Source organism: Eutrigla gurnardus, assembly GCF_963514095.1.
Source record: "Eutrigla gurnardus genome assembly, chromosome: 23".
In the NCBI taxonomy this organism is placed as follows: domain Eukaryota; kingdom Metazoa; phylum Chordata; class Actinopteri; order Perciformes; family Triglidae; genus Eutrigla; species Eutrigla gurnardus.
The window spans coordinates 7875948-7903279 of record NC_139934.1 but is presented as its reverse complement, the minus strand read 5'-3'; the positions used below and the strand labels follow the sequence as shown (position 1 = coordinate 7903279).

The window sequence follows — 27332 nt, the reverse complement described above, 5'->3', positions numbered from 1 at the left end:
GAGGAGTCTTGAGGGTGGAGAGGAAGAAGCAGCACTCCTAATTACTCGTCCTCCTCGTGGCAGCTGCCCTGCGAGTCAGCTGTCAATCATAACCCGGGCATCAAGCCAGGATGTACCGGAATGTACCGGTGCACTCATAAAACCTGCCAGCAGGCAGAGAGGCAACACCTATAGAGCCCCGAAGCCACCAGTCGGCTGCAATTAAAGTGCAGCTCCGCTGTGGCGAACGGAACCCGAGGCCACCCGAAGGTCAGTGGAAAAACCCAATTACCAGCTTGTCATATATTGTCAGCGAGGGTAGCTCGTGGAAATCAAACCGCTCTGACTCACCTTTGCACCGGCTGCAGAGATGCAAGAGGAGATCTTTCGGTAAACAGAACTTTTGTTTTATTATTGTTGGGGCAATAAACTAGGAAATGGAAAGAAAAAAACAAAGTCCCCGGGGGTAAAGGTATGCACCGGGCCTCAGCTCAGACCATGCAGGTTCACTCTTAACAAGTTATAAAAATAGAACATTTACAAAAAACTTATCTACAAAAGATAGTTCAGTGGCAGTAATGATTTGATCGCAATAAATGTACGATCGAAAAAACAACAAAATGACATTTCACAGTTTAAAGGCGAGAGCATCACAAAGTCTTTGGGACGGAAACTGTCGCTACACAGTAGTTTCATGTTTCCACAAGCCGGTCTTTATACTGGCTGCACATTCAGTGTTAATTAAAGGCACCGCTTGGCCGTTTTCTTTGAGCGTGCCGCCGTTCTGAGTGATGAGGTTGAGGCCGTACGACTTGGCTTGGCTTTCGAGTTCTGCGCCGCCGTTCTGCTGCACGGGACCAGAGTCTTTACTGGAGCTTGATCCAGCAGCGGTCGCCACCCCCTCAGTCTCTGTGGTCACCACCGTCCCGTTCTCCAGGCCGCCGCCGCCTCCTTTATCTGCGTAGCGGGAGCGGCGTGGCAGGCTGGCGCTGTCGCTGCTGTCCTGCTGCAGCTGGCTCTGATGCCGCTCCCTGTAGGCCATGTAGGCCGCGCGCCGACTGTTGCGCGCCGCCACGTCGTAGTGGTGGTGCCGCCTGTGGGGGGCACTCTGCACGCTGCCCTGCACGCTGCCCTCCACGCTGGTGGGGACGTCGTAGGCGTACTCCCGCAGCACCGTGAGCCGACTGGCCCTGTGCGCCCGCGCTCGGTTCTTGTGGTGGCGGCTCGCGTGTCCGTTGGTGGCCGCCGTCGGGTTGTTGATGTTGTTCATCGGGCGGAACTGCACCTCCACCGGCGCCACGTGCATTTTTATCTCATTGTCCAGCGAATGCTCCGTCAAGCTGTTGTCCAGAACGGCGGCGCCGTTGGCCGTCGGCGGCGCCGAGGCGGACTTGCACTGAGCCGCCTCTGCTTGCAGGTTGGTCAGCTTGCTGCCGTGGGCGGAGGGCCGCATGCTCGGGGCGCTCTTATTCGTGTAAGAAGACTCCGCGCTGCTCTGGCCACACTTTGACGACTCCCCGTCCGCCTTGCTGGCAGATCCCGCTGTGGATGTCATTGCCACGCCCGGCTGAGGCAACAGCACATCCTCCTGTGCGGAGTACGCTCGTCTCCCGGAGCAACAGGCCTGGGACCAGTAGCGCCTCATATCCTGCCTGTTGACGCAGTGATGCGCCACCATGAACGCCCCCAGCGCCAGCGCCGCCACCCCAAACAGACAGGTGAAAGCTAAGTCAAAGGGGTGGTCCTGTGATACAGCCATGGCCCCGAACACCCAGAGGGCGGCGTAGAGCCCCGACGCCCCCGACGCACCCATCAGCTGGGCGGCGAAGGTGTGCTCGTTCTCCAGGGAGGACAGCGGCACGGCGTGGGGAGCGGACGCGACGGAGGAGGACGCCTCGTGAGGCTGGAGATGGAGAGTGAGGGGGTGGCAGAGGCCGGCACCGTCCGGCCCGGCCTCCGCGATGGCTGGAGTCAGACGCTGCTGCTCTTCGGTCGACTCCTTGAGCTCGTAGCGGCGTTCGGGGTGGCGGCGCAACTGGAGCAGGATGCTGAGGAAGTACATGCAGTCCACAAAGATGATGAATCCCACTGGGCCATAAAAGGCCCCGATACTGGGCTCCCACGCCATCCAGCAACTAGAAGGAGAAAAGAGACCCATCAATCACTCCATTTACAGTTTGATACTCGATTCTTCTATCTTTTATCGACTATCCTATCTCACCATCATTGTTTACATCAAACTTTTGCATCTCATTTTTAACAGTAACTGCCCCATTGCATTTAACAACACAGGCTGGATTCGTCTAGCTCGCGAGAAATTAATTAAACTCTCAAGACTTCAGACAGATACGGGTCCAGATTTCTCAATTAGCCAGCCACGTTGTGCGATCGAAACAGCTGCTACTGTTCAAAGTGGGGGTGGGGGAGGCCTGCTGTAAACTGGCAGCAGTTGCTCGTTGCATGGATGCACATACCATTAATAGGCCTCCATAATCAGAACTTGAGGGAATAAAACTTTTTCCTCGCCTCGTAAAAAATATACATTATTTACCAAAGCAACGCAGCCTGGCCAGTCGATAATTAAAGCCAACGTCTCCCGAGGACAGAATATAAAATGGAAGCATCCGGGGCCCCAAGAGAGCTTTTAAAAGCTGTTGTCCGGATAAAGCGACGCAGCGTTACCATAACCACACATCGAGGGATAGGAGCTTTAATTGCTTTCTATACAGGGACTCCTTACTATTGTGCATTGGTCCGGCTGCCGTAGTTTTTGATGTTGGCTGCTGCAGTGATCCCGCAGACAATGATGGGTATCCCTCCGCCGATTAAGTAGAACCTTTTGGAGAAAGCACAGAGAGGTTAGTCTTTCTCACACAGCGATCCAGTGGTATTCTTCCAGGCCTCTACACTGACACCATGTGGCAGTTTCACCAACATTGCACAACATAACATAGCTGCAGTCTCCCATCTTAAAGAAAAGGGATCACACACTGCCCGATTATGTCACAAACATCCCCAAAGCAGTTAGAAAGGCAGAAAAAAAGGTGGTGATATAGTACCTTAGCATAGGCCGCGGTGGTGGCGGAGGTTCGTCCAGCTCTTCATAGCGCTTGGCCTTGCGCGTCACCTGTTTGTAAATGTTGCGCGCGGTCACGCCCACCCACAGAGCGGTAGCCAGCGTCGAGTAGTGCAGCAGGATGCCCACCTAGAAGAGATTGCACCATTATATACACGCGGCAAGAAAATGCAATCAATCTGCCGCGTCAGAATGACAGAGTGCACCTGTTGTTAAATTTCACCAATAAAAAAAAAAAATGATGGAACGCATAAGAGGATTTTTCAGATGGCACGATGACCCTTGAGCAATTCTTTTTGTAATTGAGTGTGTCATCATCCTGGATTGAAAAATCACCTTGTGAGATATATCTTTGTGCCAGAGGGGATTAAATACATAAACAAAAAAAGTTCTCTTTCACCAGGTACTTTGTGCAATGAAAAATAATTAAGTCGTGTTTCTCAGCACCATGAGGGGAGGTGCAGGATTGCCTCCAGCCATGGAAACAATCTCTCTATGCAACTTTTACTGTGCTTCCAGAAGTTGTGTTTTTACGAGCGGTGCAAACTTCGCCAAAGGCAACTTTTCCCGACATTTTTTTCCCTTGAAAAACATCCGAAAGAACTTGTTCATATCTCACCGCTGACTACTGACGTTTGGAGGGAAAGCACAGCAGGAGTGTATACTCACCGCTTGGCACACGCTGGCGTATCGCGTTTGATTGATGCCGCCTACGAAGACCCCGCAGGTGAGGGAGATGTGGAAGCACAGGTTGACCAGCATGTGCCAAAACTTGCGGCTCACGCGGACAGACCTGAGGTCACAGAGACGACGAATATTAGCACTCAAGCACGCAATATTGACAACATTATTGGGGATATGATAAAAAAAAAAATGAATTGAAATGCATTAATTACCTGTGATGGTAGACGTAGCTGATGATGATGGTGAGCAGGCAGATGAGTAGTATGATAGTAGTGGCATAGATGACTGGGTGCAGGGGCTGGATGCTCGGAGAGAAATACTCCACACTGCTGAGGTCCTGTAGGACAGACGAGAGGATGAATCCTCACTTTTAAGCTAGATTGTTACTTACAATGACAATGGGTGTGCATTCATTTCAAAATGCCGATCCCTTGAAATCATATTGATAAATATATCATACAGATTAGATTTGAAATAACCCAATCTACCATCAGGAGGCCGTAGTTGCCAAGAGAGTTGCAGGATATGGTCGTGAAGTTGTCGTGGTGGCCCAGAATGTGGCAGCCGTCGCTCTGCCATCCTCCTTGGCCTCCCACCAGGCTGAAGTTCCAGCTTGCGGAAACGGCATCTGATCCGCGGGCGAACCGCCGCAGGGTGATGTTAACGGGCGTCCTCAGGACGCGCAGGGACACGCCGTCTGATGGAAAACACACAGAAGTGGTATCAGAATGGACAATATTTTCAGTTTTCTCCCCCTCAAAGATGTTAAACACTTCAGGGAAACATTGCTCACCTATCTTGGCCATGATGACAGGGGTGGCAACGCTCCTCCTCTTCCCACCGTCAGCCAGCAGGGAGGAGTTGCTGGTGGAGGGGAAAAACTTGCCATTGCGGAGGCCCAGTAGATGGAGCTTGTAGACCGTGTCCTCTGCCTGCCCGGGGAGTGCAGCCTGGGCAAAGAGAGACTGCGGAAGCTGCAGGGAAGCCTCCACTATGGTGCTCTGTGGGGATCATAGATACAAGTCAAGTAAACGACAAAACAAACAACCTGCAGACAAATTGTGATTGTATCTGGAAGGAGGCTGACCTTGTGGAGGATGCTGGAGAAGGAGCTGGTCGTGTTGCATTTGAAGGCCAGTTGGCGGTCCTGTCCGGGCGTGCGCTCTGGGCTGGGCCTCTGGAACAACATGCAGGTCATGCCGTTCCAGTCGCTGGCCCTGACCACGTGAGCCTCCAGCGCTATGTTGGGGGACGTCTGAAAGGGCGACAGCAAGAGTGAAAACCCATCATGCAACACGACGTGAAGGTTCTATTCCAATCACGTCAGCAGCAGGACTTTGTCTCCAAGCGCTTCTGCTGTTTTGGTTAATGTAAGTGCAAAAGGGCTGGGGTGGAGTGGGATATAAATCGGTGGGTGTGACGACGATGGATAGATAGATAACCTGTCTCATCACTGTGAATGTGCCAATCACGGTGAAGTATGACAACAATAGCTCAACAAAAGGGAAAGACGCCTCCTCGGGAAATCATTATGTTGTCTGGATGGTGCAGAGGAATACACGACGCTACAAATCTATAGCTAAAAGGCAGATGGTGTGCGTTTTTTATGTCATTCGTACACTGATGGTTAACCACTGCAGAGGAACAGCCAGTGACTTTGAGTGTGGAGTTTCCTCCCGAGGTCAGGCAAATGTTTGACCGTCCTCGTCCCTCGCAGAGTGTTGCTGATGAGACTCACCAGGGAGAAGACTTGTGCCGTGGCCAGGCGGTAGACAGCGATCTTCTGGAGGCAGGCGATGATGCGTGAGCAGGCCATGGATTCACGCTGAGCCGTCCAGAGGACCCTCTCGTCGGCCAGCATCAAGTTACTGGCCATGCTCACCATCACTTCACCCAGCTAGGAGACAGGGAAACACTTAACACGAGTGCATTCGACAAGGAATACTTCTGTGACCCGAAGACATGTGTTTTTCTCCGGCTCGATGGCACGTCGTTCTAAATCACTTGAATGGAAACGCGAGATGTGAACGTGTTCGCCGTCAAACGGCCCTTAAGCACGTCGTCATCGAACTAAACTTTTAATATCACTCCTTGCCTACAGCCGTGACAACATGCTAGGAGCTCCTCCGCTCGGAAAACTTTTCTTTATGTTGGCCTAAAGCAGTGCGGAAGACGAGACATCCTTTCTCATTAAACAACATGACAACAAACAGCTGTTGAGCAATCTATTTGTCCTTGAAAGTGGTACTACACCAAATGCATGCATCGCATTCTATTGTGAACATAAGCTCGTTAAAACAAAAAAGAAAAAAAGATCAGCTACTACAGTACTCACATCTTTAAACTTCTCCACAAACTTGCCAAACTTCTCGATCATCTCGGCCACGAAGATGATGTCCATCTTGTCCGAGAAGTTGGCGGCGTCGATGGTGTAGACCAGCAGGCGTCGAGCCCTGGCCACGACGTTGCTCTCGTTCAGAGGCATCTAGCGGGGAAGATAGAGAGGCGTGATTAGTAACTGACTTACAGAAGTAAGCGTGACATCAAATACGGTGACTGAGCTTTCAGACCTGGTTGATGACGTATAGAAATCTCGTGACGTCTTTCTGGAACTGGCAGCGGGAGTAATCCTCCTCCGTCCACAGCCCCTTGCGATCACAGAAGCGCCACGCCCGCTGCTCTTCGCCCGGGCTGCCCGAGTAGGTGCCCGCGCTCGATGGCAGTCTGTTGCAGGGGAGGTAGGCCCTGATCCCTGCCAGGGTGCGGGGCCACCTGGGAGGAGCCGGAGAAACACAGTTCCATTCATCCACTGTCACATGCAACGCCCTTATTTCCCCCTTTGCTTTGCGTCATGTGAGCCACAATGTGTGTGACCTCAAAGCAACAGTCATGTGTCACGATTATGGCCAAAAACTTCAAGTCATTTATAGGTTTGACCACAAGGGGGAGCCAAAGTGCTTCATATGAACATGTCACATTTTAAAATGTATTGCTATATTCACTTTGTCAGAGTGGATATATGTATACATTTATTGTTCGATTTGGTATACGACAAGATCAGATGAACAAATTATGAACCCATATTATTATGTATTTATGAATAAAGCTCCTGTTTGCTAATGTTAAGTTTTAAGCCAAATTAAGCAGCTATTTATAGTGGAAATGGGCGACGGGCCACACAGTTTTGTAATTATATCAAATGTATTTATTGAGCTGGAAACGAGGGGCAAAATATGAATTCTGTGTTTAGAAATTAGACTGCATCATATACTTTTAATGCAACGAGCATAAGTGTCTGCTCATGTGTCACTTTGAGCACTCACTTGAACTCTCCCTTGTTGTTGGAGACGCGTTGAGGAGCGCAGTACTCAGCCGAACTCTCCAACACCACGATGTGGACAGTCCTGGTGGTGTTGCCCCTGCTTGTCCTGATCCGGCACTCCCAGTTCCCAGTAAAACCAGGCTGGATGTTTGAGATGGTCAAGGCGCTGACGGGAAACACGAAGGAGAAACTGAAAACATCTGCCAGCCTGATATGAAATTCAGCTTTTAAAAAGCTAAAACCTTACTTTTCTGTTTTGTTTTCCTCATATAATGCCACCAAATAGACTCTTCCATACCTGGCAATGAGAGAGCAGTTCTGCACCATGCGCTTCTCAATGAAGATGCCTTGGGCGGCGTCGGGCGTGACCATGCGGCCATTCTGGTACCACAGCACCTGCATGTCCTCGGCCACGAAGGAAGCCTGGCACTGGAAGGGCAGGCTGTCCCCCTGAAAGACGACCTGGCGCTGGGACGGAGTCAGCTGGAACGAGGGCAGCTCGAGCGGAGCATCTGGGGAAGCAAGACAAAAGTTAGAGAGAGAGATCCAGGTCGTCATCTGTCACGGAGAAAGAATCCTCACAAGGCTCTTATTTGTCACCAATCATTTTTAACTCCATTTTCTCTGAACATATCGCCTTTTTTCACTCTCTACTCTTTCTGGACACAAAAGGGAAACTTAAACAGTGCCTTGAATTCGGGGCCATTTGTCATTCATGTCAGGCCATGGCTCCTGCTAGATCTGCACTATGTATTTCATAATCCCTCACTGTGATGAGTGCCAAACTGATAAGACATGAGCAAGTACAAACAAAGGCAGCACTGGCCTTTCCTTATCTCCCGTGTCATTGCACAAGCCCCTGTTCCCCAAACACCGGCAGGCTCGCTGATACCAAAATAGAAAAATTAAAGGGACAGTGCGCCAATTTGACACTACAATCTGTGCCACAACTCAACATGACTTATTCCGACCTTTCAAAGTGCCTCGGACTGGACAAATGACGCGCGAGGAAGTGACGCAGAAATGACAAACGACTCCCGTTTTCAGAGCGCGGTAATGTAGGGCGACACTTTTCCCGCGCGTGTGGGCAAATCTTTGCTTCTGTGTGGTTCAGGCGTGTGTCCCCTACCGCAGGTGAGGAGCTCTGGCCTGATGGAGGGAGTGATAAGCTGGCCCTGGAGAGACTGGGGGAAGGAGCACTTGGTGTTCTTGACCGCGATGTTCCTCTCTTTGATCCAACGCAGCAGCCACAGGAGGTTGCAGTCGCACAGCAGGTAAGGCGTCTGGAACTCCCTGCGGACGTATGGAGACACATGTCCGACTCAAAACGCCATTTTCTTGACAAATTTGTTGTGAATATTTCAGTACGCGGCGTCGTGGTTCTCCTCTCCATCCTACTTACAATGCCTTCAGAGACGACAAGCTGTCAAAGGTCCCCTGAGCCAATGAGGAGAACATGTTCCCTGAAAGATTTCTGGAAATAAATAAATAAATGATGAAAAAACACAGATCATTTATCCCAGTCCAAACATATGAATTTATAAAAACTTACAGTCTGATCAGATTCGTGAGGCCCTTGAAGATGTCTACGTTGAGACAGCCGATGCTGTTGTTGGACAAGTCCCTGTAAAACAGAGGAAAAAGTTTCACATTTCACAGAACGACAGCTACAACCGTCTAAAAACACCATCAATTGCTGCAATGAGGTCGGGAATGTTTGCCAACAAGATAAGCCATGAAAACCCGACTGTATTATGAGAAAAATTGATAAACAGGGAAACGCTGACATTGATGAGATAAAGCGTTGCAGGGTTTTTTTGAGGCAGGTTGAGGCAAAGAGCCCCAAAAATTACAGCTGACAGGTTTACAACATTCAAGGAGCTTTTGGATAGAGTGTCTGTGTGGGCCTCCGGGCTGAGGGTGGGGGGGGCCTACACATCAAAAGGCAGAGTTACATTCTGGGAGCTGATTAATCGCCTATAATTAATGTCAAAAAAGTGTGTGTTTCTCCTCTGGATGTGACCCGACATGATGTCTCTGGCAAACATCAGACGGAGGTGTCTGAGACTCCTGACGCCTTTCAGAAGGATTCGGAAAGGTGAGTCCACGACTGATCCTGGGAAAAGACGGATCCTGCCTCTATGAATAACACTCGGAAATATTCACTGAAGGCTCCAGGTACAACTTAAGTACACCCACCCATGATACAGTCAGTGTTACCTGATGGTTTGGACCCTTCCCACAAGCCATAATGCAATGCTATCCAATTAAAGTATCCCTAAGTGTAATTGGAGTTTTGACTTCTTATGATTGACAAGTTTTTTAAAAAAATAAGGGGAAAAAACATTTGATCCAATGACAAAAAAACATTAGCGCAGCTTTAAAATAGCCGAGAGGCAAAACCTCACATAGCTTTGATAGGCTGTTATTATCTACAATCACACTTTAGGCTCTTCCCATCTAAAGCAACCGTAGTCATAGCGACCCAAAAGGTTCAAAGTCAAAGCACCTTTTACGACAACTCAAACGCACACTCTCCTATGAATGATCCAATCGGCGAGAAGTGCCAAGGAAAGAAATAAGAGCCCGGGAGGAAAGACAGATCATTACCTCACCCCACCAGCTAAACTGTATCTTGGGGTGTGAGAGGAATGCGATACAGACACAAAGCGATACCTGGGAAATGACTGTCGGGCATATGCTAACATCCGAACATTTATGTAATTATTGGTGTTGGTCCTTAAGGTACCAGCTGGGGAATTTACCGTGTGGGGTTATTAGTTCCACTTGGAAGAGAGGAAAAGCCGCCTTTAGCGGGCTTGCCAATTTGCGCGAAGCATTGTGTGTCAGGGGAAGGATAACACAGCGGAAGTGAACGGGTGGAGGGAGGGGCGCTCCCCTCGCTAAAAGGCAAGACTTTCATCTCACTTCAAATCCTCGAGTTACAGCGACCTCAAGGGACTTAAGACAAGATGGTGAATAACTTTAACTCACCTTTACTGTGCTCAGAAACGTTATCGTTAACATAATTCATGCAAATAAATCCAGGCTGATTCTTCTTGTCACGGCTCTAGTCGACTAGTTTTCATTAAAAAAAGAGACTAATGGCGAATGTGCCTTTCGAGCACAGGCATGTGGCACATTAACAGCATGAGGGATTGTTACGGTGGAGGCTGGAAGTTGTTGGGAATGATACGAGGAGGAGCAGCAGCAAAAAATAGCCCGATTGGGGGGTGTGTGTGGAAAATGTGTTTGAACTGGGATACACTTTTCTTTCCCCCGGAGGGTGTGACCAGCAGTGCACCCTACACCCAAGCTCCCAGTCCGTATGATGCAGAAATCTTATTCCCCACAATAACTGTGTTTATGTTCTTTTACTGGCTTACTGAATATTCCATGGCAGTCACACGCTTGTGTGTGACGTGTGGTGAGCAGTGGAGATGATATTACTATACGTGTGCTACTGAAAAGAGCTTTTCTGTGTCTTCACACTCAACGATATCTGCTGGCATCGGGAGCAGCCACAGTTCCTGTGGTCCCCATGTGGCATCTCCATAGTTACATTTTTGAGGAGGTGCACGTCATCTGTGGCTTAGCCCGCAGCGTAGCTACAGTGGCATATGAAGCCAATACGATTCTCAGCCACTCTACCGAACCCATATTTTCCACAGTGGTATGAAAATGACTCTAACTACAACTAAACTATCTACAACTAGCATTTGAGTGTGTCAAAAGGGCTAATTTGATGGATGTGCAGAACCCATAGTAACCAGACTTCTGCAGCCTTCTCCCTGAATGCCCACGTCGCCACTCTGTGATAAAAACACATGAGACGGATGGGCCTGTCTAGAAAGGAGAAGACGTCTACTTAGGCGAAACTAAGAGTGACTGGAGCAGAGCCGAAGAATGTGCCAAAGTTATGTCAAATAAATGTGACGTGAAAACTGGTTTCAAATCTATTTTTATTTACTCTCGGCTGCAAATTAACTCCGATTTCCCAAAAACCTGGGGAAGAAAAGCCGGGTGGATGCGTAGCGACGGATGCCAACTTTTGATGTAGAGCTTCTGTGTTTACATTCCCGGGGTTCAACACAACCTCATCCTCTCCTCCTCTTCTGTGCTCCCTCCCTTTCACAGTCAAGTGAGTGACAACTACCCTTTGAAATTAACCGAGGCGGGCGGTGGGGCCAATTAAGCTTTGCTACCCTCGGGCAAAAAACCTGTACTATGGAACAAATCCATGTGAGGTTGCAGATCACTTAGTGGTGATAAGGAAAGTCTTTATGAATAGCTTGTTTATGGGGGGGGTTCCAATATGCAGAAGATATAGGCATGAATCCATCTGAATGTGGCATGAATATGCAGCGATGATGAGGGGGGAGGGTGCGGGTGCGAGCCAAGGAGCTGACTGCCTTCCTGTCTAGCGCTTATTGCTCCGCAGCAGCGGCCAAGCTCAAGTTTGTGTTGGCAGCGCCTGGGTGCCGTCTGATGATTCCAAGTCCCGTCGTGTTCTTGCTCTCTCTCTCTCTCTCTCTCTCTCTCAAGTGCAATAGACACACAAAGAGAAAAAAACGCACAACTATGCACTTGCCTCCACGGTTTATGACCTCCCGCAATTACACACCGCATATCCCAGACCGTATTCTCTGCATAGCGAAATTATCATCACATGACATTCATAGACACCGCACGCACGCGTTTATATATCCGCCCACTCCCTGTAGTGTGTGAACGCATATAAGGCCTCATGCTGTCTGCAGTGGGCTCTGGCAGCGGGCCAGTGAAAACAAGGCAGTAGAAATAGACTGCTGCTTGACCACGCTCCCTTATGGACACTGGATATACTGCTAGAACATGCACAGCACATTGCACGGCTAGATGCGAAACAACAGCTGCCTTAAAACACAATGTATGATGACATCACCGCCGAGAGCGGTCTATGACTAAATGCTATAAAATAAACACTCGCACATACACCCCTGCACAGCCCAGGCTGCGTCGACTGTTAAGGGATTTGTAAAAGCTTTGGAAATCGCAATTCATCAAAAGACAACAGCTCGAGCGAATTTAAAATACCGAAAGAAAAATGGCTTTATCCACATTTCAAAAATGACAAATAATCACAAGAGGAGGCATTGAACAAGACGCGTCTCTTAACTCACAATAATTCATAAGCCACTGCTCTCGCGTGGCGAATAATTAAAGCGAGCACTCCAAAACGGCTTTTGAAAAAGCTGGAATTTAGATCTTTTGGTTTTGAATAATAAAAGAACACCTCAGTGAGAAATCCCAGAGGGGCCAATGTGTGAATGTACACACACACACACTTGCAGAAACCACATTAAAGACACAGTGAGGCTGCAGAAGCTCCACCACTACTCACAGTCGTTTGAGTGCCGGCAATCCGAGGAAGGCGCCCGGTTCAATATGACTTATCATGTTACTCCGCAGGTCCCTGTGGGGGGGTGGGGGGGGTGGGGGGGGTGGGGGGGGGGGGGGGGGGGGGTGGGGGGGGGGAGAAGAGCAGAGGGGATTTTCATGAGCATTTCAAACAGCGACGAAGTAGTTGAGCTGCAGCGATTAGTCCATCATCAAACAACAGAGAACAGAGAAAATGGCACATTCACAGCTTCTAAAATGTTATGTTATAGGAGGTGATTTGCGCTAATGATAGATTTAAGTGTTTTATTTACTTTAAATAGATAAAAGTTATGTGATATTAGCAGACAAAGAGTTGAGTGTCCTCCAGATCATCAAATGTTTTAATTACATGAAAACCACATTTCATACGCACTTAATTAATCCTTAAAACATAATGACACAAATGCACAGACACCCATAATTATGACATACATATGATTCTTCACAGTGGAGAATAACCTGCAGGCATCCCCCCCAATTGGATCACCTACCCAGACTTCCACAGACTGATCATTAATACACAGCTGCCGTCATAGACAACCTGACCCTCAAAGGTGCTGTCACACACACACACACACATTCAAAGGCTTGCGATCACAGAATTCCTGCGGCGCTCACCTGTGCTGGCGCTGCCTAGTCACTCATTACAGTGGAGGTTCAGGAGGCTTTCTCGTCGCCACCTGAACCCACACAAAGGGCCTCTGGGTAACTCTGCCCGTTTGATGTGGCGGAGCTGTCATCCGAAGGCGAGTAGGTGGCCATAGATAAGTCATAGACCAAAAAAAAAAACCCCCCGCTGCTTGTTAAAGCTTTTGATGCGAGCCAGCAAAGAGGTCTCCTCTGTGCAGCGGTGTTGAGAGAAAGATGAGAGGCCAGGACAAAGAAATCAAAAACATCCTGACGGGGCTTTCATGGAACAGGGAGAGCTGATTCAAGGAGCCCAATCCTCCATATTGAGTTTACTCATTAGAAGCTAATTTACTTCAAAACATCTCAAAGTCATCACACCATCTTCGGAAGGCAAATGACTCATGAATCAAGAGAAAAGCTTTTCTGCTGCATTTGACTCACCGGTCAGATGTTCTAGCCACAAAATTAGGTTTAAACAAACAATATCAATACTTTATAGATTTACATTTACTTTATTCAAAGTTTTAATGTCATTATAAAGAACTTAAAACCCTCCAAAAAGCAAAATAAGTTTTGTTCCCATATAAGGAAGGATATTAAAATAAGATTTAACTGATTCTTAAAGAGTTTCTGAATGATATCCACAGGTGGCCTTCTCAGGTCAGCGATCCGTCACACTGGGAATCCTGCAAATGTGTGTTGAGTAACCGCTACAACTAACGACATGAAAAGCTTTTGGGTTTTCCAAATACTTGTGGATAAAATATCGGAAATCAGAGCGAATCCGTCCATGCTTCACCAGCCATAACTACACTTTGGATTCCAAAGACCGCTGACCACACATGACCTGGCATCTTTTACATTTTTATTCAAATGTTGTTGATTCAGTACGGGGTTTCCCAGATGCTGCCATTTCCAGGGGCACACATATTGTTTTCCAAAGGGGCCATTCATAATAAAATGAAAACAAGTAAAGATGAATCTGAGGTTGTTTTTGGCATCCTTTTCTGGTGGAGGGTTACGGATATACTCGGAGGAGTGCTGATATGACATTCCCTCTTAGGAGAGAGCAACTGATGTGTGTTAAACAAGCCTCCAGTTGCAAATCATGATAGATGGCTTCTAGTTAATGCAATTAAGAACTAAATAAGCCCTTAACAATGTCCCTCTCTGCTGTACAAATTCAGTACAAGAATCCAGCCAAAAGCAACCTAACGTATAATAATAATACTAATCGTACTTCAGAGTAAAATGCACCCGTAGTGCTTTCAATACATTTATGGATTTTGCAGTGTCGGTGAAAGTTGGATACGTTTGCTTTAAAGTAAGAATAAGAATAAGAATGAATTACCAAGAAACATCTGTATAAAGTTTTCAAACCACAACCACCATTCATTTCTGGTCATACCAGACCAAGTAAGGCCATAGAAACAAAATTACTTGGTGTATTGAATTGAGCAAGGGTGATATTTTTTTCTCTATGACTTTAACTTTTAATTTGTAGAAGGAAATTTGCATTTAAAAAGTTAACTTGTCTCAACATAATCCCACCGGTTAAGCAAATTAAAGCTTTGTCAACAGAGTCCTCCTTTCAAAGATGCACTTGGTAAAAGCTGCATTGCGATACATCCATTTGAAACTAACTTTATATTTATGTGTTACACTCTTACTTCCACACCTATTGTACCATTATGAATAGACTACAATCGATTCTCTAGAAAACACTGCACACTAAAGCGATTATCCGTGCTCCGTGTTCCACAATAAGCATTCCTCCACAGCAGCGGATTTAGCAGGAAATTTGCATGTGAGGGTCGCCTAGCTTGGCTCCTATTTCTCGGAAGAAAGAGATAATGGGAATTCTGTGTGGCTTATTTCCAAGCAGGGGCACCTTTGGCCCCCGACAAAACACAGCGGTCTCCACAGTTACTTTGCAATTTCATGCAGAGTGGCGGATAGGCGTAATCAATTCTCTACCCCTTTCTGGCACTCACAGCCAGCTGCTGTCTCATTCCCGACTACGGCATACGGGCAGAGTCCAAATGAGGGAGTTTCTTTGTGGACTTAAAAAAAAACAACTGAAGGCAGGAGGGGTGGAAGGCAAGATGGAGCGCCTCGGCTTATTCAAACAGACTCGAGAGTTTGTGGCGAAAAAAGGGGTGTGTGATTGAAGGTAGAAGGGAGGGTATTGGAACATTTCGGAGTGGGAGAGGCGTCAGCGTCAGAGTGTGTTTGGGAACCACACTGCTGACACCTCTGGCCTTGGCTTGGCTTCATTACAATGACAAAAGCTAGCGAGCCATCAGGCAATCTGGCTGGCTGGGGTGGGGTCTCCGAGGCACAATGAGGGCTGCTTTTTTGGAGGTAAACTTGCCTGTGTGTTGCTGCAATGTCAGGCAACCAAATCGACTGTTCATTTCAAACTCTGTTGCACATAAATCGCACCATTACCTAGTTGAATACGTTTTTCGACAGGTAAGTTTTAGTGTTGATTCATATTATTTGGAGGTAAGAATGCCTGTGGATTGCAAAGTCAGGCAGGACGGAGTTTACAACCAAATTGACTGGCCATTCAGAGACAAAGCACAAAGGAGCCTTAAGGGCTTTTTATGTGGAGAAAGATCAAAGCTTTAACACACAGCCTCCTATCCTGTAGGACTGAGCACTAAAAACTAATATTTGAACCAATTCAAGAGCCAACGGGGATTTCCACTGCAAATCTATAAACAATCTAGGCAGATGAATGTCTAATTAAAATGGAAGTCAACCCAATAAACGTCAGGCAGGACAATTTATCACAACAAATTATGACCACAAGATGAAAAGAGGAGGAAATGCTGTAGGTGCTTTGTACGGATAATGTATATAATCAAACTTTGCAGGCCAGCTGTGGGAGACTCTGCGAGGACTGCACACACTTGAGTCACATGCTGTATACGCCTATCAGGCCTGCATGAAGTTTGCTGAATAGATTTTTAAAGCAAGAGCCCAGAAAAACAGGGAGCATGTACGTTTTCTGCGACAAATAAAATCAATGGTCATCGGTGATCCATGATATCAGACAAATCAGGGGCATGTCTGGACTAAATCTTCTTTCTGAACTCATACCAGACGGCTAACTGTGTTTGGCCTCATGTACCATCTCGATTTCTGGGCTCTTTATCCAGACCGAGAAGACTGACGGGGGAAAACATGCCCTTAGAATTCCACACCGATGCAGTCATGTGTTATTGTAGTCTTGGGTAAAAGCACGGCCATTAAAGGTCTGGTTATTTTATCTCCATTAAGCCATTCCAGAGTGAAAAATCATCCATGGCCCATATGTGTGGGCCCAGAGCCATTTTCTTGAAATCTCTGTAGGGAGGAAACATAGGTGACAACATTCCAATCTCCAAAGTCAGAGACACATGGTGTGGATGACATATCTCTGTTGTCTATGGAATCTGGGAGAACAAAACTGACTATAGACCTAAATGCCTTCGCATTTCTAGAACTAATTCACTCCTTCCTGACAGTTTTTTCCTTTCAAAATGGTTCTTATGCTCCATAAAGACGTGACACCCAGTGTTAAATACTTGTGTTACTGCATGTTGTATGTTACTGCTCTAGAAGAAAGTGGGCCCCATCCCAAGAATAACCAAGCAGCTGAATGTTGAGAGTATGTCACCAGGCAGACAACAACCAACCCTAAGGGCTATAACTATAATTAGCCGTTTCCCCAGTCTTCCACCATGGACTGATAATCCTAACTGAAGCTAAGTGCTGTGTAGGTGCCTGCTCATTTTCTCTGACCTGGATGTTCCATGGCATGAGGCCAGCATGTCTTTTTACAAACCTACTCCATAAGCCTAAACTTCACTTTTGGAACGATCGATGGTTCCTGCTAATGCACTGGTAGATATAATAAAGCTCCACCATTGTGAAGTCCATTGGTGATATTTCATGGACACATATCTACTTGGAAAAACCATTTCTCAAAACAATGCACGGGAAACATTAAAGCAATGTTTAGGCATGGCAGTAAAGCTATGTACATTAATGCCATGCAAATCATTACCAGAAAAAAGGGAAATAATAATACTTACAATTTTTCCAACGTAGATAATCCAAAGAAGGATCCATTTCGGAGTTCTTGAATCTTATTGTTGTTTAAAATTCTGTGGAGAGAAGAAAAAACGTAAATACATAGGAAAAGAATACAACTAGGCTTTCATAATGTAATGTACACCATATGGACAGTCCCAAAAGATGGCAGAATCTCATGTTGTCATAACATAAAGATGTCAGCAGTCAAATGTTGGCAGCTAAAGTTTTCCTGTCGACATAACAAGTCACATTTTAATACAGGCCTACATTTAATTAGCTAAATAACAGGTCTTAAACTTAAAACCCACTCTGCACTCAAATATCAGCAGGGAATGCGTTTTTAATTAAATTGTGTATGTCAAAAAGATCTTGTGACTTTTTCCAACAACAAGTGGAAGAATGCCATAGGGCAACTTGTTGACGGATAACAATATTAAGCGTCACTCGGTGTCCTCTTGCCACTCTCAGCTTCCAGTCACAGAATGTTCCCCGCCACCAGGAAGAGATCAAAAGAATCTGCAAGTTCAGCCGGTTATTTGCTTTCATGTTAAATTGGCATCCCTCTGAGACAGGTAGCCAAAATGAGATCAAGCGTGATGTGAAGAACCATTGACTTTAACAGGTAAATGCATCATAATCTGATCTGCAGCAGCAAGAGGCCTTTTTAGGTTCCACAACACTCATGAAGACGCTTATTATACCAGCCTTACTATTTTTATATCAAACCAAACGTCAGCATAATGCTGCCCCAGATAGCATGCCTGCATTATGGGAGCAAAATAACACAACTGCAACTTATTCTTATGTGTGGGCGTGGTGTCCCGCCATGCTGGCTGTCCCTTTTACACAGATGTCGATTCAGCTCTGTGACTACTAGAAACCACGAGGTCAGCTAAATCTTACCATGAACGGCCACACAGTTATACAAAAAGCCCACTTAACAAAACCAACCACGTCTTTAATTAGGTAACTTCTCTAAAAGGAGCCGTCAACAATCTGTACAAAAAACAAAAGTCTACATAGTATAGAGCCATGTGATTAAATGTAATATGATAAGAGCCAACAAATTCACACAATACTATCCTGTTATAGAAGAAAATTGCCATCGTTTTCAACTTTATCACCACAAATAAAAAGGTGAGCTTGAAAAAACTTCAACTCCAAGTGTGAATTCCCTGATTGCTTCCTCCCTGGGTAATAAACCAGACTTTATTAAACTGTTTACTCCCTGTGCACAGAACAAGCTGATTCACTGCATACCTAAAAGTAAAACGCTCCACTTTCTCTGCGTTAGTCCCTGAGAGTTCCCGTCTTCCTCGCCAAACTACTCCCAAAGGATTTGGGGAATCAATAGCACTGTTAACTCCCAGCAGAGTAGCCGAACAGGGACTTGTGGTTAGCATATGTTTCTGGCTAGCTGGGAGGGGATGTGGTGGGTGACATACATGCTAGATGCACCCACAACCCAGGGCCAGATTGGAGTCATTATGGGGTGTTGAGGGGTTGTTTTATTACAGGGTTGGACAGTGGAGACTCATTGGAGAGATTTGCTGCTTGGCTCCCTGCCGCTCGGAGAGAGTGCTCACACAAACCATTCCTGTGTTTCACAGGCTTCTGAATGCTGAAATGGCAGACGGCAAAACACGGCGATGTACGAGGCTGCAATTTCTATGTCTGCGTATGTACATGATCTGGTGAAATAGGCAGAAACGCTGGGTTTGCCAAAAGTGTGGTCACAAAAGTCTCATTCATGTTGCAGAATAGTCAACATACCAATGGGATGCATTTATCACAAGGCCTGTGTGAATTAAAGGATGTGGCACTCAATCCACATAATATAGGTAGAGCACAAAAACACCTAGAAGTACCAGTTTGGGGAAGCCCATAATATCCGTCTGATAGCGTCAACAACTGCTGTACCAGAAATTAAGATAGTGGTGCTTTCATTTGTTTACTGATTAGCAGTCAAATTTTAAAATTCATACAGCATACGACACCCTTTATCGGTTCATCCTTTGATTCGGATAAGGAAAAACTCATATGGATGGAAATCAGGATGATGAAATGATATTGCAGTATAATAAAACATAGACCTGACAAGTAGGATCTTTATTTCAGGCCTGACAATCACCCTTCGTAAGCCAATTCACAGAAGTACAAAGAAAACTGAAAAATAGGGAAATTACGTACCCGGTGACATGAAAGTATGGCATATCATGAAGACATTTGCCAAACAGGAAACTTCAATAAGCAAAGACGTAGATTGGCCACAAGCCACATCAACATTGACGTTAAGTTATTTGAGGTTGCCTACAGCACAAGCGGCCTTTTATCTTCACGGAAAGTTTTTGTAATTAGGTTTACAGAATAGATTAAAGAATTTCAAACAACACATCTTGGAAATAAATCAAATCTGGGAGCAGAAATGCACATTTCTGGCCTTGTGTCTCTGCGGATTGTCAAAATAAATCTGTGACAGAGAGTTCTCCTGAGAGTCATGAGCCCTTTACTTGCCCTCTTTCCATCCCTCCCTTCTTTGCATGCTTTACGCTCCTTCACTGGCCTCGTCCCTCCCTCTTCCTCATGACAGGAGTGTGACCTCGGTATGTTGGAAACTGCTTTGGCTGCAAAACTGAGTCTTTACACATGTACTGGTGAGAAAGAAATACCACTGCTGACAAGCAATATACATGTTGCAAAGCCTCAAAGTTGTACGGAGAGGCATTTAAACACCCACATCTTAACCACCCTCAGGACGTCTGTAACGAGACCATCTGCTTCCTTACTGTCTGTCACTGGACGTTGGCCTGAAGACTCCAGACTGAAAAACTGTACATGGAATTCCTTTGGGCTAGGCCTCAAACGATGGAGGAGGGGAGCCTTCCTTATCTTGATGCATAGATAACACCTGCTTGGGGACTCAAGCCAGGAACAAGCTGCAGGGGGATCGTACCAAATCTCACATCCTGTCTCCTGATACCGATGCTATAAATCCCAACGACATTTAAAGAAAAGCTGTGTCTGAAATCAGAACTTCAGAGTCAGAGTCGTATAAAATATGTTGGCCTTATCTGGCCTTCAATTTGAGTAAATATGATAAAAGTAGTGCCAATTTCAGCAATGAAAATACTACTATTCCTCTCTGGCTGTAGGCCCATTATCCAGAGGACTAAAAATGGCCAGCCCCTCCACACTCCTCTCACAGGCACACAGCACTACGAGGAGACATCCAACTGGTGCTCTTGCAACACTTCCTTTATGCTCAGAAGGCATTTTAGACAAAGAACTCCCAAGAGTGGAGAGCTGTTACTCTTCGACACGTTTTCAAGTAAGTGTAAGGCTGCAGTTGAGCTCATAAAACTCCTTCTACAATGACTTCCTCTGAATATAGTCGATGGAAAAGTGGGCCTCGGCTCAGGTGGAAAAGGGAATTGATCCAATGGCTGAGGTGCTGCAACTTGCCAAGGGAATTATTGCGGTCATCCAGTTCTTTCTTGTTCCACTAAAGATCCCACATTTTTTCTAGAGTATTTGTATTTATTTTGGGAATGGGCACCAAATGGTCAAAAACCACTGCTATGAGGATTTTTCTCCACATAAGCACTTGTCATACAAGCTGTTATTTCGCCTTCATTCTTGTTAAGTCGAAACAGTTGGCCTTGCTAAGTCAACTTTCAACATCAAACAGGGCCGAGACATTAGAGCAAGGAATTCACTTTATAGCTCTACAGAAAAATGATCCACCGTGCACACACCAGGATAAAAGCAGATGAGCAGTAGAGACGAGGAAGCATTGCACAACCTTACCTCACAGCTACACAAGAAACTGAACTGCTTGTCTGGGATTAAATGAGACTTGGAGCAACCTGGCAATGTCAAAGCTCAACAGGTCTGTGAAATGAAAGGCTACGAACTGACTAACTGTGCAGCTGTCAGTGCCTCGCCTTTGGGATTTTGTTTTCTTCAGGAAAACACTGCAGCACCACTATGAAAAACACAGGCATTCCTTTAGACCAACGGTTTACTTTGAAAGCAACAAAAAACAATCCTCTGAGGATATGGATGACAGCAGACACCTGTGTTCTTGTTATACATACATTTCAAAGGCTCCCAGCATGACAAAGTGGCTTTTTTAAAACTTGGGGAGAACAAACAGCAAATGATTGACATGAGGGCTGATCACGCATTCCAAACTCTGCGACTGTATTTACCGTAGCATTTTTTAAGATCTGAAATCCGAAAGGGAATTTTCCCCAGGAGCCTGATGGAAGTGAAATCTCAAGGAAACCGGATGAGAATGTAACCCTAAGTGCCAGCTTGCTCTGCTGTGAAACAAGACCGTTTACTGCACTCTGACGTGTCATCAAACCGTGCATACTTTTTTTTTTCCTGCAGCGAGGGAGGAAATCCCTGCTCTCTTCCTGACATTAATCCTGCGCTGCTCTGTAGAGGCCCAAACCAGGTGCGCTTATTTGCACTGTCCAACCCAGGTGCTCCTTTGAATGGATTACACAAAACAAAACCTGCACAGAAATATGAGCTGGGGGGAGTACAGGAAGCTTAAATGCAATCAGTTCCTGTCTGCATGGGTATGAGGGCTGAAACTAACACAGATACACAGATATAAACTGTTGTACACACCCATATGGACAACTCACACAGGCTGATTTATCCTTCCATGTGAGGCAACGGTTAAATTGGAGCCCTCGTAGTTTCACCGAGGCCCTACACTAACATGGGAGGACAAGCCAGCTGTAAACACATTTGTGTCATTTCCTCTCGGATTACTTTGGCATGCGGTATCATTTGGAGAGCACAAATGCGGGGAATGCATCGCTCATTTTCCCTCTACAGAAAGGCATTCAGGGCTGAGCCGCACTGAATATCCTACAGAGTCTCACGGCGGGTCGTGAAACAGTCACAGATCTATGGATTTGTATGCATGGATACAGATATTCCAATTTCTGTGTCGCTCAGCACGACTTTCAAACTGATGAATTTCAATTGGAAGTATCGTTTTTGCCTGAACAAGTTTTGGTACGAGTTGGAACGAGATTACACAAGGAAACGCAACGATAGGTCAAGGCAAACAAAAAAAGCATTAAGTTGGGTTTAGGAAATTGCTTTGAGACGCGTTCTTGACACCGGTCTCATGGTTGAAAGTCCTGTGGGTGTTTAACCCATCTGTCTTACAATATTTTATACTACATAACTCACCTACATTGCACAGATTTAGTCACTATTTCATGACCCACCATGAGACTGGGTTGGAATTCCTACATGCACCTCAGAGTGACTAATTCCAGCAATCATCAAAGTCTTAGTAACATAATAGCTGCTTAACTGTGTAAGTGCTCATGTACAGATAGACATAGTTCAACTTAAATTGTGTAGTAAGAGTGAGATTGAGAATATCTGGGGGTCCATTTTCTGGCGTGGAGTCAAAACAATTATCCCGGCGGTTCAGCAAGTTCACGAAAAAGCTAAAGAGTCGTTGGGAGAGTTCTCAGAGAAATGTGCTTGTGATTCAAATCTCTTTTTTTTTAAGTTCTCTGAAAAGCCTGATTAAAATTTCCATTCAATAGGTTCCAGACCCCTGAAGAGGAAAACAGGAAATCCTAAGTACAAAAGAGGGGGGTCAAGTTTGATGAATGGAACAGGTCTCTAATCACACCTAGCTTATACTGCTGTGTGTGGCAGGGCCTTTAATTAAGACACGACACAACAAGGCGTGGTAGCACACAAATTGAAAACCATCCATATAACAAGGGAACTGTGTCGTATTAGCAGAATAACATTCTCCTAACACTGAGTAGTTGTCAGCTGTGACCTTTGTTAGTCTGTGTCATGTTTTTACATTTAAATTAGACAGAAATGAGAAGTTTAAGTGTCATAGAGATGTCTGTCTGCAAACACTAAGAAAGGTTAGGTTAATTTAAGATCCTGGTCAACAGGATTTAGTGAATTGACAGCAAAAATGTGGAGTGAGATCTGTTGTGGCTTAACCAGGAGGGCCAGTATGAATTTTTAAGCCTGGGAAAGGTCTCCCCTGGCAGCTCAGACCTCTGCTTGAGTTCATTACAGTCCAGACCAGCTGCGTCTCGGCCACAGTAGACCCCACCGCAAGACCGTGGGGGAGTCGTAAAAACAGGACTACCGCACCTCCTGAGAGGGTGCGGCGATTTTACACAACATAAATTGACACCCAAAAACGTTGCAGTTAACATGAATTGCTGTTGCCACGCATGTCAACAGGGGGTTTTGCGAACACAGCAGCTCTTGGAGACAGTTCTGTTGTTTTCCTACAGTGGATGACAACAAATGCCTACAAACCAAAAAGTGGACACGGGGAAGGAATTCCTGGAAGTTGCACTGCTTTCTGTCTGTGCTCTCTAATTACAACTTTCTTGTACTTTGGGAGGCCATCTTCCACTTTACAGTGCTTAGGCTCAATGCTAAATCAAGAGGGGCCTCCGTTCCGTCAGTGTCAGAACTAGATGACAGACTCCAGGCTCAGTGACGACATGTAGACAAAGCAAACATCAGGATGAGATGGAAGGTGGCTTACTACAGGACTTAAGAGCACAGTATACAACTATATTTCAAATTCTATAAATATCCCAGAGGTTTATTCCACACAAAAAAGGGGATATCATGGAGAATTAAAAAAAAAAAAGCAAAGAGCAAAATTCAAGATCCTTTTTTGGATCCTATGCAGCTTATGGTCCCCATTGACTTAGGTGTTTTGTGTTGTGCCATTCATTCCCAGAAATCACACTTGCTTGAGTCAGGTAATTGAACATTTTGCTAATTTTGGTGGAAATGCAGTTAAGTGGGCTGATTTCTTCAACCGTGTGTCAATGTAGTGCATTTATTTGTTGATGGGAAACTCCTATCTAAGACTTCAGAATCAGCTCCTGAATACAAGCTGCACTGCTGAAGCACATAAGTGCCTTATGACGTACTCCTAACGACTGATTGACATTTATTGTTCAAGAGAGCCCTATAGTGTGTTTTTACTGACAGGTCTCTTTGGCTTTAACACTCATTTGAGTGGTTGCCAGGTGTTCGGCTCCACCCAGGCTACATAACGCTGGCCTAATTAAGATTTTTTTGGGGGGCCCAGTAACTGAGAAAATGACTAACCCAACTCCAAGCTTAACAATGGCTGCAGAAACACGATATCTCACATGCACAGCATGTTCCTCCATTTCTACATTTTTTCAAAGCGACGCGCTTCTGTCTGCATTCCCAGGCTGCAATGGTGTAATCCTGACCCATAAATAATAACTTATGGGTTACCTAGCTCAAGCAAGTCACTGCTATTGCACTTCAACTCTCCTGAAATCACAATAAAAACCAATACGCAGGCTGTGGAAAGTAGAAAATCTAAAAACCTGTAACTTTGGAAAGTGCTTCAAAAGTAATGTATATGTGGTTGTGGGAAATGGGTTACAACATGCTAACTAACTTAGCAGACTATCCTATAAGTTTCATGGATACTATTATTTGTCTTCTACTCCTGCACCCTGCCTTGCTGTTCTCAGATTTCCCCCTCGCTCACCACCACAAAGCACAAGTGGACTGGACACACGGCTTTGAATTTCTGTCTTTTTGCCATTTTTCTTCCAAGCACTTCTAACAAACCAAAGCCACTCTTTTGATTTAAATCCTGTACGATCAGACAGCAAAGTAACGCATTATGACCTCAACAAATGAGGTCACGAAGACGTGTGCGAGGGAAATCCACTTGTAGCTCAGTCAGTTGGATTTACAGGTTGTGAGGATGGTCAACTGTATCAATAACAACTGCAGTTTATGAATCATAGTGTGTTCTATTTTATAACACTTGAACTTTGGTGGTTAATAACCAATTAAAAAGATCAATATAATAACTATGTTCAAGTGTGATTTTTGACATCTTAAAACAAACAAAAATGGGTTAACATCAAGCTTGCTGAGGTCTTTAACAAAAGGGCCACACAAAGTAGATCCAGCCCCAGCAGAGAGTGTATATTTTAGCCAAGTTGAAAAAAAAAAAAAAAGTCACCACAAGGATTAACTCGAGAGCTAATGAGCTCTTAGCTCTATTAAAATGCCTTGGAGGTATGGCATGATAAATATCTTGTGTGAGCACTGATTCAGTGGCCAAAATACCTTCTTGTGTGACTCACTACAGGAAGACAGGCGGTTACTATTACATAGGGTTTTACATTTACACCGATGGGCTGGAGTGTGCAGCTGTGAGAGAGGGGTCTGACATGGGATGGACACAACTTATAATAAGAATGTACTTGTCACCATATTCTCCTTTTTTAAAAAGGACTATAAATAAACAGGATGATGTAGAAGTCAATAATACATTTATTTCGATCATGTCCAAGTATGACCTTCTGGAAACTTTAATGGTGTCACACCAAAAACACCAAATAAACGCTATAGACGTGCAGGGAATATAAGTATGTGTTTATATGCAACTGCGTCTCCCTGTATACTCACAGAGTGACCGTCCTGTTGGGGAAGGAGTCCGGGGGCAACACCTGATGGAGCTCCATGTTGCTGCACACCACTTTCTTGTCGGAGGACACGCTTTTCCCACCGCCTTTTTGCCGCTCGTCAGATGATTTGCAATCAGATGATACCGCCGAACCGCGGGCGCCGCTTCCGCCGCCGAGCAGCAGAATCGCAAACAACTGCAACAGATCCACCCTCATTTTTTTCTCTCCCCCCCTTCACACACTACTCGAAAACCACTGCAGCATTTGGGGGAAGAATATTTACGATACTTAAACTAGGAAGGCGAGCAGCTCGGTTATGAAACGGACCCGGTAGAAGACAAGAACGAGACATTCGCCAGCATCTTGTTGGGCTCCAGTGAGCCTTCCTCCTCCATTTCTAGCAAGGCTTTCCCCCCTTTCGCTCGGCGGCGTTCAGTCCGACAGAGGTGTCCTTCTTTGTCTGCCAAACGTCTCATTCATAATTCCCCCTTCGTGCTGTTCATTCAAACTACACGAGTGTGCTCGTTTAAAACGGCGGCCGTGCTCGCTGGTTGTTAAATAACTTGTCCGGTTGGGAGGTTTTCTTTGTTGTCCATGGCGTGGGTCCTTTTCCACGGGAGGCAGTAGTCCCAGGTTATCCACACTAACTTCTGGAAACGTGGCCAGGAATTCTTTTTATTTTATTTTTGTTTTAATATCCACCTTTATGTCCCCGTACTTTGAGTTTCATATGGATCCAAACAGCAAGTAAACTTCCCTCTTCCTCTTCTTTTCCCAGGGAACCAACAGGAAATTACTCTGAAAAAAACAACAACCACAAAAGCGTTACAACAACACACCTTTCCCGGCTCAAAGTGAGTCGCAGACGCTCCAAAAACAAAGCGAAAAGCTCCACGTCGCTGAAAAAAAGGTGATCTAAAGTGGTTGTTGTGTCGTTTTTAGCTCCACTGTGTCTTTTGAAAGTATTCAAAAGCAGTAGGCTACTCTGTCCATTGAGGAGTCCTCCTCCTCCCACGGCTCCACCATTGTCAAGTCCCTCGGAGTTCAACCCACATCCGGTCCGCATTTCAAAATAAAACTCAGTCCACTCGGTTTTACATTTGTAAATATTTCATCTCAATTGATTTATTTCACAGTAGATTACATTGCAGAATAACATACGATAACCCTTTTCAAAATGATAATGCCTCCTTGACCAAACACAGTACAATTCGGCTTATAAAGAAATGCAAAGATATACTCACACAATTAAAGGGTTATTTAGATTAGTAGGCTATGTAATTTTACTTAAGTACAATACTGAGTAGGCTACATGGCTTTCTAGAGTACTACTCACATTTTTGTTATTAGGATCTGTATTCTTCTTATGCCCCTGGACTTCTCCTCTGATTGGGAGTCTCTCAACAAGTTCAGTCTTGTTTGCTGCACACACAATGGCCATGAAAGACACACAAATGCAATTGCATCCCGTTATGCGAGGAGGAAAAGCTAGCAAGGTTGTGTTTGCCCTTTGGCAAACAATCCATTTTCTTTGTTATGATCAGGTCAAGTGAGTAATTTCATTCTATAGAAAACTGGACCGAATGATCACAGAGCAGAGAAGATTTATGCCTTTGGGCCATAATGCTTTCACCTC

General features: G+C 45.5%; 1 protein-coding gene across 1 annotated transcript; it reads right to left on the bottom strand.

Moving 5' to 3' along the window:
• adgra3 (adhesion G protein-coupled receptor A3) lies at positions 1 to 26682 on the bottom strand. The gene is made up of 19 exons (XM_084002965.1): positions 25698 to 26682; positions 17198 to 17269; positions 12445 to 12516; positions 8614 to 8685; positions 8464 to 8535; positions 8191 to 8354; positions 7360 to 7573; positions 7063 to 7227; positions 6310 to 6511; positions 6075 to 6224; positions 5478 to 5636; positions 4827 to 4994; positions 4533 to 4740; positions 4228 to 4436; positions 3952 to 4076; positions 3725 to 3848; positions 3039 to 3184; positions 2720 to 2815; positions 1 to 2114 (listed from the first exon to the last, which is right to left on the bottom strand). Exons 1-19 carry the CDS (start codon positions 25910 to 25912, stop codon positions 659 to 661), a joined length of 4089 nt encoding a protein of 1362 aa, XP_083859091.1. The 5' UTR covers positions 25913 to 26682; the 3' UTR covers positions 1 to 658.
• Between the last annotated feature and the right edge of the window lie 650 nt (positions 26683 to 27332).

What these genes read in the sequence shown, in the direction of transcription:
- adgra3 (XM_084002965.1), bottom strand. Translation starts at nt 25,912, where the DNA reads ATGAGGGTGGATCTGTTGCAGTTGTTTGCGATTCTGCTGCTCGGCGGC. An exon ending in GCCAGAGCTCCTCACCTGCG is followed by an intron (nt 7,574 to 8,190) that starts GTAGGGGACACA and finishes TTGCTTCCCCAG; the next exon opens with ATGCTCCGCTCGAGCTGCCC. An exon ending in CGGCACAAGTCTTCTCCCTG is followed by an intron (nt 4,995 to 5,477) that starts GTGAGTCTCATC and finishes TCGCCCTTTCAG; the next exon opens with ACGTCCCCCAACATAGCGCT.